The sequence below is a fragment of the Mustela putorius genome, unplaced genomic scaffold (assembly GCF_011764305.1).
Source record: "Mustela putorius furo isolate JIRA1106 unplaced genomic scaffold, ASM1176430v1.1 tig00003871_pilon_pilon_pilon, whole genome shotgun sequence".
NCBI classification, from domain to species: domain Eukaryota; kingdom Metazoa; phylum Chordata; class Mammalia; order Carnivora; family Mustelidae; genus Mustela; species Mustela putorius.
In genome coordinates, this window is record NW_025422023.1 from 3020223 (window position 1) to 3032356 (window position 12134).

General features: G+C 34.7%; 1 protein-coding gene across 13 annotated transcripts in view; it reads left to right on the forward strand.

Annotated features, from left to right (window-relative positions):
• Nucleotides 1-12134, forward strand: part of PDLIM5 (PDZ and LIM domain 5) — a 202542-nt gene that overhangs the window by 143131 nt on the left and 47277 nt on the right. For 9 of the 13 annotated variants that reach the window (XM_004756042.3, XM_004756044.3, XM_004756045.3 and 6 more), the window contains 4 exons: nucleotides 2040-2156; nucleotides 4173-4319; nucleotides 5060-5191; nucleotides 11436-11623. In XM_004756042.3, the coding sequence (XP_004756099.1) occupies nucleotides 2040-2156; nucleotides 4173-4319; nucleotides 5060-5191; nucleotides 11436-11623 (584 nt within the window). The remainder of the gene's footprint in view (nucleotides 1-2039; nucleotides 2157-4172; nucleotides 4320-5059; nucleotides 5192-11435; nucleotides 11624-12134) is intronic. The other 4 variants (XM_004756046.3, XM_004756047.3, XM_004756049.3 and 1 more) reach the window with 1 other exon arrangement.

Genomic DNA, 12134 nt, shown 5'->3' on the forward strand with positions numbered 1-12134 from the left:
CTGTATTTAAAAACATTAAGTTTCATTCATGCATTCATTCAACAAATATTTACTGTTTATTTTGTGGTTAAGTACTTTATTACACTTCATTTGTACCGTTAAAACATTGTGATCTCTGACGTCACAGAGTTTCTAATTTAGTGAGGGAGTCTGGAATTAAACAAATCACCACACAAACTATATGATTACATTAATAACAAATAAGTTCCGTGACGAAAAGGTACAGGATACTTTGAAAGCATGTGACATGGGCAGCCTAAGGTGATGGGGGGAATTGGGTAGTCCTCCCTGAGGAGGTGACATTTAAATTGAGGGCAGAAGGACACTTGGGAATTAGCCCAGTAAAGGTATGGTAGAGAGGTAGGCAAAATAATTGAGACTATGCAGAGGTCTTGAGATGGGAAGAAGCTTGGCCTGTTTCAGAAAGAGATGGAAAACCAGCTGGACTGCAGCAAGCCAGGGAGGGGAAAAGGAAAAGCTCTATAAGATAAAGCTGGAGAATAGGGAGCCCAGGACCACAATTACCTCTACAGCAGTCCTGCAAATCCAGCAGACAGGATCAGATTTGTATTGTCAAAAGTGAACTCTGGTAGCTCTGTAGAGAGGTTTTCCTCTAGACAGGGGTCAGTAAACTTTTTGGTAAAGATCGTAAATATGTTTACGATAGTAAATATGTTAGGTTTTGTGAGCCATATGGCCTGTCACAACTACTGACCTCTATGTGTATGTGAAAATAGCCATGGACATATGTAAATGAAGAAACCTGGCTGGGTTTCATTAAACTTTATTTAAAGTTTATTAAAACTTTGTGGCTGAAATTTGAATTTCATAGAATTTTCGTGTATTAAGAAATACTATTCTTTTCATTAAAACAAACAAACAAACATTTAAAACCACTCTTAGTTCATCAGCCATACAAAACCAAGTGGTGGGCGAAATTGGCCTGATAGTCATGGTTTGCTAACCTCTGCTTATAGGACTTACAGTTCTTATTCTTTTAACATTTTCAACTCTATCTCTTAAATAATATTTTAATTCTAACATGACATTTTTCTTAAGTTGTCTGTCCTTTTTTTTTTTTAATTTTCCCAACACTGTGGTAAAGATGTGACCAGTGCTAAATAAAAAATGGGAATATAACCTTTCCTTTTCTGTTTTTTTCATCTTAGTGTTACATTTTCTTTTCTGAAAATCAGTATAATATGACTGATATATTCTATTTTTTTTAATACACAGCTTTCTTTTTAAACAATGGGCAATTTTGTATTTCTCTTATTTTTTGATTCCAAAATATTATACTTGGTGCTTTCTTTTTTCTAACCTCACACTGAATTTTTCATCCTTTTTTTTTAAAAAACCTAGTGATGGCTCTAAAATTTAATTCTGTCATTTGGAAGAAAAAATGGTACAGACATCGGAAAAACAAAGTAAAAAGTAAAGCAACCGTTGTATGCAAACATTTGTCGTGGGACTGGATAAACTACTTTGTTTACATGGAGATAAACAACATCCATATTATTTCAGATCTACAAACACAGCATTCTGACTTGGAAAGAGGTTTTTAGTGCTTTCTTGCAGTGTACCATTCAGGCAGCTAACTACCCCACAAGATGATGGAAAGCATTATGTAGTGGAAATAGTACAGACAGGCCTGGTTCACATTCTATCTGACTCTTAAAAGGTATATAATATTGAACAACTGAATTACTTTCTTGGAGCCTAACTTCCTGAAGCATGCAAAATACATAGTCTTTTGTATTGGGACTCTGTGTGTGAGAATTCCCATTCACCTTTCTTCCCTCACATGAACGTAGCCATGTTAAAAAAAAATGGTGGAGGGAAGAGCTTATATTTAGTGGTGGTGAAGGTGTTGGTTTGGGTTTTAACCTTACTGCAGATACAAAGTTAAAAAAACAACAACACAGAACTAGAGTATTGCCCAAAAGGAACCAGTGTGCACTTAAAAGGTGGTATAGATGATAAATGTATTTTTCATTAATATTTCCTTTGCCTTGTTTATTTTGCTTCTGAAAACTTAGGTTTGACAGTTCTCTGGAAGACCTACCTCAGAGTGGACCTCACCCACCTGCAACTCCTCAGGTTTTACACATTGGTAGCCAAGTAGCCACACTTTCTAAAGTAACTGCGTGTTCTAGGTAGAGTTTTTTCCCTTGTGGAATGTTGAAATTTTAATGGTGGTGGTGAAATTAAATACTAAAACTCTTCGACTAAAAAAAAACAAGTGATCATAGGTTACAGAACTGACATCATTAATATATAGACAAGAAACTTTGGCACTCAACTGGGGAACACCGCTATACACTGCTTTTATATCTGTCTCTCTCTCTTTTTTTGTTCAGATTCAAAATTCTAATATAGAGTCAGGAAATCTATGCCTTCTATTTATTCACTGTGAATGGGAAAGTCAACTTTCTTGAGTTTGTTTTAAGTCTACTTTACTGAGTTAGAGTATTCTCCTCTAAAAAAAGAGTGATAGAGATCGTATGTTCCAAGTGCCTACACATATTCTAAAGGTATTTAGGTTACTTAGAAGATTTTACAGATCTCTGCTGATACTATACAGTATTATTATTTGTGATACAATACAAGGAAGGATGTTCATTGCAATTTCCTTTTAAAGAGAGAAAGACAATTTATTTTTTAGCTGCATTTCTTTTAGCTGACTTTTTTTTATAAGGTTGTTTCTAGTTGTTACTTGCCATCACTTCCCCCAAATAGTAGCCATTGCTTGAAAGGTGCAGAGTAATTGAAGAATTCAGAGTTGAATCACTTGGTAACTTTTCCTTCCACATTGCTTGCCACTCATATTACCCTGCTCTGCCACTGATGGCGTCTTTCTTTTCTCTTTCCAGACCCATTCTTTCTTTTCTACCCATTCACAACAGTTCCTAAACATAGCCGTACAGTTCAATTCAGTTACAGGCTTGCAGAAAAACTATACTTAATTTTGTATCATTTTAAAAAATGGCTTACCACTGTTTCTTTAATATACTTTCTAATGGTTTGTAAAGCTATAGCTAGTGGAACTAGGAATAATGAATTATCATATTCTTCTGAGAAGGAGAAAAGACTTATTTATGTCCCTATGCACAGTTTCAGACGTCTGAGCTCTTACTAACCTGCATTGAGTTTGGCACACAATTACTTTGTGCTGGAGGTGGTCACTGTCACAAATTGTGAAAAAAGTGGTCATAGAAGGTGAGGGTGTTCATTAATGAATTGCATGCAGAAATGAGTAGGAAAGACCATATAGGTTTCATGCTGTGCATGTTAGACTTTAAACTTAATTAAAAAATTCTCAATTTCAAGCTTATAACTAACTTGAAAATCATTATGGTCCTAATGATGGAATGTTCATTTCTGTTCAGGTATTTGACCTTTTCTAAAAGATAAAGGAAAATATTTGTTATTTTAAGTTGTAAGTGTTCTGAGTATGAAATTTCACACCAGCATTGAGTCTTTACAGAGTTGACTGAAAGTGGAAGTGTAGAAATCAACAGAGAGGGTGATGTTTTAGTCATATTCACTTCAATTACTGTTTATTTTACAAAGGTGCTTTGTTTTCCTTCCCCAGGTAGGTTTATTGTCAGTATTTTTAAGTTACCTCTTGTTCCTTTTAGTATGTACTGCTGCTTCTGGATAGGCAGTCGGTTGTACCTGCTTCTCCTGAAAGCACAAGTCTCGTTAAAATGTCAGGCTCTGGGTGTGAATCATCCCTAAGGTAAAGCTCTTTATGTAGAGTCTTTTTAGAAAAATGGACATAACCTTCCTTTCTCTGAATACGGAAATTCAGACTTCATGTTTAGATTTATTTTCTACTTAGATGCTGACAAATCAATCTTCACATGTGTGTTATATAATATTGATTTAACTTTAAATGGGATTAGAGACTGAAGTTAAATACATCCAAAAGCATTTATATATCAAAAATCAGTTTTATGGAACATTATATATCAGATACTAATTTTTGAGAGAAATCATAGCAACAGTAAATAAATGACCTGCACTCTTATTACACTTCTGTATCATACCTTTAATGTCTAAACACGAATATAAGATAGTTACTATCTTATCTTTATTATGCTCTGTTTTCTCACTTTTCTTTTTTGTTCCTCTCCTCTTTTTTTTTCTTTTCTTTCCCTATGTATCAGTTTAAGCCGCTCCACAAGAAACTTGGTGACAAGGTCTTTGGAAGGTTTTCGAAACTTTTCCACCTTCTCTTCTCCTGCTAGATATAGTGCTGCAGTTCTTAGCAGTGCAGCTGCTACTGTGTCTGCTGCTCTTGCTGCAAAAACCAGGTAGAGCTGTATGTACAACGTGTGTCTTGTGTGATTCCAACACTTTTCACTGTCTTAAAAGTCCCCTTAAAGCATACATAACCATTTGAAACAGTCACAGCCCAATATGAGATCTTGGTTGTGTTGTGGACATTTTACCTGGGTTGTAGACATATCCCTCAGTGTTTATTAACTGATTTTTCTTTAAATCTTCCTTTCATCTGTTTCCATGACTACCATTTATCTTCGATGTTTTCAGTTGCATGGATTATTGCATGTTGTGTGCTTATTGAGTTTGGGCCTTTATAATTTTTAGCTTTTATCTGGAACAGAGTCAACTATCAGTAGATATTTTAAGTTCTTACTGATATTTTCTTCTCTCACAAACTGATTGTATTTAAGGGTGTTCTCAAGTCTAACTACATCCCTCCGCCTGAAAAAAAAGAATAATAATTTTTTTATTTTTATGAGATTTTTAAAATATAATTTCCAGTAGTCTTTATAAAGTTTTATGCTTCCTAAAAGATTGTCTTGGCTAGTTTTAGCGAAAATTTAGTCAATTCTATATTAATGAGTAAATTAATAGAGTACTTGGACCTTCTTTCCTCCTCTTTCTATGCTTTGTTCTTTCTGCCTGTCTGTAAAATATCTGTCTCTAGCTCTTTCTGGAAATGTTTCAAATCATAGACTGTCAAGACTACTTTCTGCTGTTGATCGTGTGATTTTTTTTCAACTTAAATATCTTTCTAAATGTTCACCAGGCTCTCCAGTCCTGATAAATACCACTCACTCCTGGATGCACTTTGCATCAGCCCTGTTTCTAAGCCTTTAGCTTTTTCGTACCTCCAGTCCTCGAGGAAGTCAACGGGCTCTATTCATGTTAAGAAAATAAGGTACTGTGGAGCAGGTATCTTAGTGGTGGTTTGCTTTAAAAGACACTGCTTTCTGTAACACCTAACCACTATATTAACCAGCCAGATGCGAAAGTCCTAGAGTGGATTTGTGTTCCATTTTTAAACTAGCTGTAAATTCAGTACAATGCTAATGGACAAGCATGTGATTTTAAATGATCATTGACTCCCCTTTTAACCCCTTGTAACATGTTTTATTACCATACTTGATATTTAGTATGAAATTATGAGTAATTGTCCAAGTATTTAAATTACAGTATAACTGTTTCATTGCATGGATGGTAGAGAATAGGGAAATGTTTAGTAAGACATACCTTTATATCTTTAGAAAAAATGAAAAAGAATAATAAAGTAATTCATTTTGATTGGCTACTACTGTCTTATTGTTCTTATATATGAGGGTTTTACTTGGACAGATAACTTAATTTTTACCATATCTCGGAAATTCTGAAACACAAAATTAATTTTTCTCCTAAACTGAACAATTATGCCAAAAACTATTAGGTATATATAAAAAATAAAAATATCCCAAGTGCTCATGGAAGGGTATAATCCTAATGAAATAACTGTTTAAAGTCATCTCTGATGGAACATAAAATTAATGGTAGAGTGTACAACTATGGCTATAATTGGTAAAAGCCTGATATAACATAGGCTGTCTACTGATTATGTGTTTGTATTCTATTCACTGTCATGGAGGTTTTCAATATACTTAATTAAAATTCTGAGTAACTTATAAGGCAGATGTTTAAACAGGGAGAGAGAGATCATTGTACATTTTTCTCTAAGAAAAAAAGATACTCGACATTATTTTACATTTGTGGAATTGTGTTAATTGAGTAGAAATCTTTCAGCATCCAGGCTAAATCTATACAGAGACAGGTTACTGACCACACTTGGAATAAAAGATCCCTTTGAGGACCTAATGGGATGCTCACATCTCTCCAGAAAAGTGCCTATTGCATTTTTTAAAAAACTAAATAGCCAGTGGTATGTTTTGATGGATATCAAATGGAGATGGGATAGGGAAAAATAGAGATAGGATGGAGAAAAATACCAGTTGTGTGAGAATACCCCATCTCCATTAATGGCATGCTCATTAAACTCTTACCTTTATATTCTAGTAAGTTATTTTTCGCTCGCTGTTTAATAAAAAAGGAGCAACATTAAAATTTTTGCAAACCTTGCTTGAGTGGAGAATCTTAAAGTTTTTCATTTATTATTGGGAAACCAAGGACAATTTTATAACATTTTTGTATATAACCCTTACACACGGAGCAATCTGTCTTTAAGTAGAGATAAATTCCTCTGAAAGAAATGAGTCAAGTTTTGGGGCGCCTGGATGACTCAGTGGGTTAAGCCTCTGCCTTTGGCTCAGGTCATGATCTAAGGGTGCTAGGATCGAATCTCGCATCAGGCTTTCTGCTCAGCAGGGAGCCTGCTTCCTCCAACTGCCTGCTTCTTTGCCTACTTGTGATCTCTCTTATCTGTCAAATAAATAAATAGAACCTTAAGAAAAAGAAAAAAGAAATGAGTTGAGTATTCCCTTCCAATCAAACATTTTGTTGTTTAAATAAACTAATTGTGTAAAAAAAAGTGTACATGTAGTTATGGCCTGATTGATGCTCTCCATGGACCCGCTTATAGAACAGGTATTAGTAGCCATGATAATCACTTTTTATTAATAGCAGTAGGCACAAACTAAATATATTTTGGTATTTGGGAAATGGAAATGATTTTTGACAAGGTAGGAAGTGAGTTGGCATTCTGGAAAACAGGAACGCTGGGTTTCCTGAGGAAACCTTTTAAATTTTAAATATAGAAAAAAATATATGAAGCATGATTTCAGAAATAAGATACCAATTTAAGTAATCATGCCATGCTATGTTAGTAAATTAGTCATTAATTCAAAATATTTTTGCTGTTAATGATTATAATGATTACTAGAATATTTTATTCCCAAATATAAAATAATATAGCCAATGATATCATTAATTCTTCAATCTTCAGTACATGATATCTGTTGTTTATGTATTTCTTTAAATAGTAGCTAATGCTAGAAATTAGGCAAAAAGACGTTAGCTCTTTTAGAGACCTAGGCATTACATATTTAGATACATGGTTGTCTCCATAAAACCAAATATTCTTCCATTCCACATTAAATGTTTTAAGTAAATAGAGATTTACTTCTCTTGAGAATGTTGAACTCTGCTCATCAGTCCTGAATTTAAATATAAATGGAACAACTTTCTTGCTGATAATTTAGAATTTTATAAGGTTATAACCTACTGCGCACACTTTGTATCTAAAGAGTACTGTTGAAGATTTAAACATCTTAGCCTTTTGGGAGAGAATATATAATATAAAGACTATACAAAGGATAAAATAAGATGTTCATATGTATAGGTAAAAATTGAAGTGTAAGAAGAGACTCTCCATGTTTGGGAGAATACGAGACCTTTCAAAGTTCTGTGGACAGATTTTTAATTTTTTTTTCTCTCTGGCTTAGCATAGAGCCAAGTACTTTACTTGTATTACATATATTATCTCATTGTGTTTCATTTAATCCTAACAATAACCTTGGAATAAAAGTAGTATTTTCATCTGATTTTACAGATGAAGAAATGTTATCAACTTCAAGTAACGTACCCAAAGTCACAGTCAAGTCCCCAATCTGTTTATTAAGGTAGTGCAGGAGACAAGATACATAAGGAAGTTACTGTTATTTTTTTTTAAACCCTGGCTATTACAAATTGAAATGCAACTGTATGTGATGTAGTTAATTTGTGTCATGAAGTGAAGGAAGTAGTGTCTCTACTGCTAGATGATTGATTAAGTAAAATATATTAATTGTTTAGTATGGTACACCGTGCATGATAGATATTATTTTTTACTACTACTGTTAACTGTAGATGGTATTTGGATGTGTTCAGAGGGAGAGTGGGGGAGGTGTCTTCTATTTAGAGCTTGGAAAATTGTGGACAGAGAAGAGGTGTGGCCAGCACATAATTTGTATCGCGAGGTGGCAGGAGATAATGATTGGACAGGTAGATTGTAGCTGTATCTTAGAAGGCTTTGAATGTCATGCTGAAGTGTAACTTAATCATAGCCTTCTACCCTTGAAGGGTTAAATCCAGTCTGTAGCCTTTCCTTCAACTGCTTGAATACCTTCTGGAATCAGGCCTGTCCCTAACGGTATTGTTAGGAAACAGAATATTTCCTTTGGACAATTTTTCATATTAGGAAGTACCTCCTTTTATTGAACCAAATCTGTCTCACCATAGATTTGACACTACATTAGGCAAACAGAATGTAATCATATAGAGTGAATCCACGTGTCATGTATTTGAGGATTGCTCTAATGCTTCTCCTGAGTTTTTCTCATACCTTAGGTCATACCAGTTCCTTCAACCAAACTTGATTAGACTTGGCATTAATTTTTTATCATTCTAGTCACTTTCTTTTAAGTAAGTCTGTCTGCCAGCTCTCCTGGAGATAAATTTTAACTTATTCAGGTTGTTAAACATTAAATGATGATTTGGGCTTTGTTATTTCCAGATTATATTTATGTTCCATTTGTAACTTCTGTTGTTCCTTGGTCATAAATTTTCTTCTCAGAACTCTGAATATATGGGTTATTAGTTATTTTTTTCTAATTGACTGAGCCCTAGAATTAACCTTAGAATTAAAATGACCTGTACATCTGTATTTTTTTAAAATTATGTATTTTTAGTATATAAGAATATTGAAAATAAGTTTTATTTTTTGAATATATTAATTATCCTTTTCATCTGTTTAGGCTTATATTCTGTGCCTTAGAGTATGCTAAGTATTTTGTACACAATTATCTTACTTAAGTCTCATGGAACTCTTATGAGCAAAGTATTATCCCCATTTAAAACTTAGGTAAATGAGACTTAAGAGAGGTAAAATAATTAGTTCATCACAAAGCTTTTCAAAGTTACTCATAACCATTCTACTATAAAGCTTAAACTCTGTTTCCATTAATTTTATTTATTCTGTCATCTTTATTGATAATTGTATTTAGCACTGCCATGAAGTAAGTAGTCTTTTACTTTTTATTTATTACAGTTACTAAAGTACTTAAATTTTTCATTGTATGGTATGTTCTAACATCTCAAGTGGACTTCAGTTTTTCATGAAACTGATTAGAAATGATAAAAGAAGGTTATAGCTTTGTTACATTTGGATTTCAGAGAATAATAATAAGCAATATTTCAAGAAAGTTAAAAAAGCTCTAGTATGATTTTTCAAAACTGTTTAGTTTCAGAAGTGCTCTAGGACCACCCGCTCAGTAGAGGACTTACAGAACTGGGCATATAGTTGTACTCATGACTAAGATTTATTACAGTGTGAGAATACAAAGCAAAATCAGCAAGGGAGAGGGTACATGGATCGAGTCCAGAGGAATAGAGGCTCAAGTTTCCAAAAGTCCTTTCTCACCATAGGATATGTTGATTCCTACAACGGTGAGTTATGATAAAACATGCCAAGTGTTGTCTACCAGAGAAACTCATTAGATACGAAGTACTTGAGGTTTTTATTGGGGCTCCTTATATTGTCACGGGGTGCCTAGTTCATACTGTATGTCCCAACTCACAGAAGGAAAGTAGGTATTTAGCATAAACCACATTGTTTATTTAGCTTAGGCCCAGTGAACTACTCTTATATTTTAGAGAAAGTTTTATATGACTGTAGGGAACTGTTCACCAGCCAAGTTCTCAAATGCCAGTTAGAGGCCAACCTTGCAAGCAGGCCTTCCTAAGACTAGGCAACCTCAGGCCTCTTTGTTAGGTATTTATCCCAGATTCAAGAGTATTGGAGAAATAGGTATTCTTAGGACATGATTGAATTTGAAATCTCTTTTCATTGAAATAATCTCAACCTAAATAGTACGATTAAGGGACATTTATTTTACTGGTCATTAATTAGTATTCTATCTTTATTGATCTATTCTTCCAGCTGTTATTTTCAGTTATTGAAGGGCTTGAGTTTCTGTGCATGGAGTTATTTAAGCAAGCAGTACCTTGATTTCTGTTCAGAAGTTAGTAGGATGTATTCTTCTTATTGTTGTTATAATAATTATTGTTATACTTCACCTGAGAGAAACCTCTATAATATTATATCATTTCAAAGTACACATTTATAATTTGAGCTACCTAAGAGTGACAGTGTATAATTATAAGTAACAGATGACTGGGCAGTAAAAAGATCTTTCTAAACCAAACTGGAACCAGCACAGATAAGGCCTCCTGTTAAGCAAGTAGAGTAACTCTGACTGAGTGAGGACAATGGCCGTCTTTTCTCCTGTTTTCCTGTATTGTGAATACAGAACACTGGATGTTCTTTTAAGCCAGGGATGTTGTCTTTTGTTTACCATTCTGTGGCCTGTGCATAGCACACTGTCTGGCATGTAGTAGGTGCTTAAATACTTGTTCAATGAATGAGTGACTAAGTATTAAGTAAAAAGAATGGTAAGATGTCAGGGTAACTTAGTTCATAAAATACCAGAAGAATGTGAGAAAGAAGAGAAAAAACATCTGCCATTTCAGAGAGATCACAAGGAATTCTCTAATCATTAGTCGTTTTAATGTAGGTGATTTTCTGAAAGATTGAGATAGAGAAGAATAGGAAGATAAAGTTACCATATTATTTGAAAGGATTGGCTGTAACAGTGTTTCAGTTGCCTAATTTCTCACAATAGACCTTTTAAAGGAAATTTTTCCAGGATGCCTGGGTGGTTGGTTGGTTAAGCAACTGCCTTCAACTCAGGTCATGATCTTGGAGTTCCAGGATCAAGTCCCCCATCAGGCTCCCCGCTCAGCAGGAAGTCTTTTTCTCCCTGTGACCCTTCCACATCTCGCATCTCGCATCCCGCATCCCGCATCCCGCATCTCCTGTTTTCTCTCATTCTCTCTCTGTCTCTCTCAAATGAATAAATAAAATCTTAAGAAAGAAAGAAAGAAAATTTCCAAAGTACTGAACAAATGTAATCGGACTTCTTCCCTTTCTTTTGTTTTTGTTTGATTGTTCATTTTAAAGAGAGACAGCCCCTCAGTCATAGTTTTCGAGTTTTTCTTTTTTAAAATATTGGTTAGTTAATATTTTTGTTTTCCTTACAGATTTGACAGATTGAGAAAAGAAAGGATCATTGCTAAGTTAGTTTGCTATGACTTCACCAAAAATGTCCTTATTTTCTTTCTAGCAACACCCAGGAGACTTCTCAGCAGTTGTCTCCATCAGTAGCTTCAGCACGGAGCATGCCTGAGAGGCGGGAGAGCCCAGCCTCCACCAGACCAGGGATGGCTGGTCTCACAACCGCTGCTGCCTTTAAGCCTCCAGGATCTGCTAACATTGTCAAGTCACCAAGCTGGCCACACCCCAACCAAGCAGGTATGCCAAAGAAATCTCTTACTTTTTTGTTTTTCTAAAGTTTAGTGATGAAAATGTCTTCCAGGATATTTGATAGAATTCACTGGTGAAACTCATTCTCAACCATCTAAGCTTTAAAAAGATCTGCAAGGAATAGCCATAGCTATTTTCCTCTGAAGTATTTCATAAACATTCTGTATGCATTTGATATAGTTGCCCTTTGCTTTTCATAATTATAGAATTGGAAGTTTCTTTGTTTCCCAAATTACTCGAGAAGCATGTATGAATTATAAACTTGGGGTCTTTTTTTTTTTTTTAAAGATTTTATTTATTTATTTGACAGATAGAGGTCACAAATAGGCAGAGAGGCAGGCAGAGAGAGAAGGGGAAGCAGGCTCCCTGCTGAGCAGAGAGCCCAATGTGGGGCTCGATTCCAGGACCCTGGGATCATGCCCTGAGCCGAAGGCAAAGGCTTTAACCCACTGAGCCACCCAGGCACCCCAACTTGGAGTCTTTTTAACGAACTGTATCA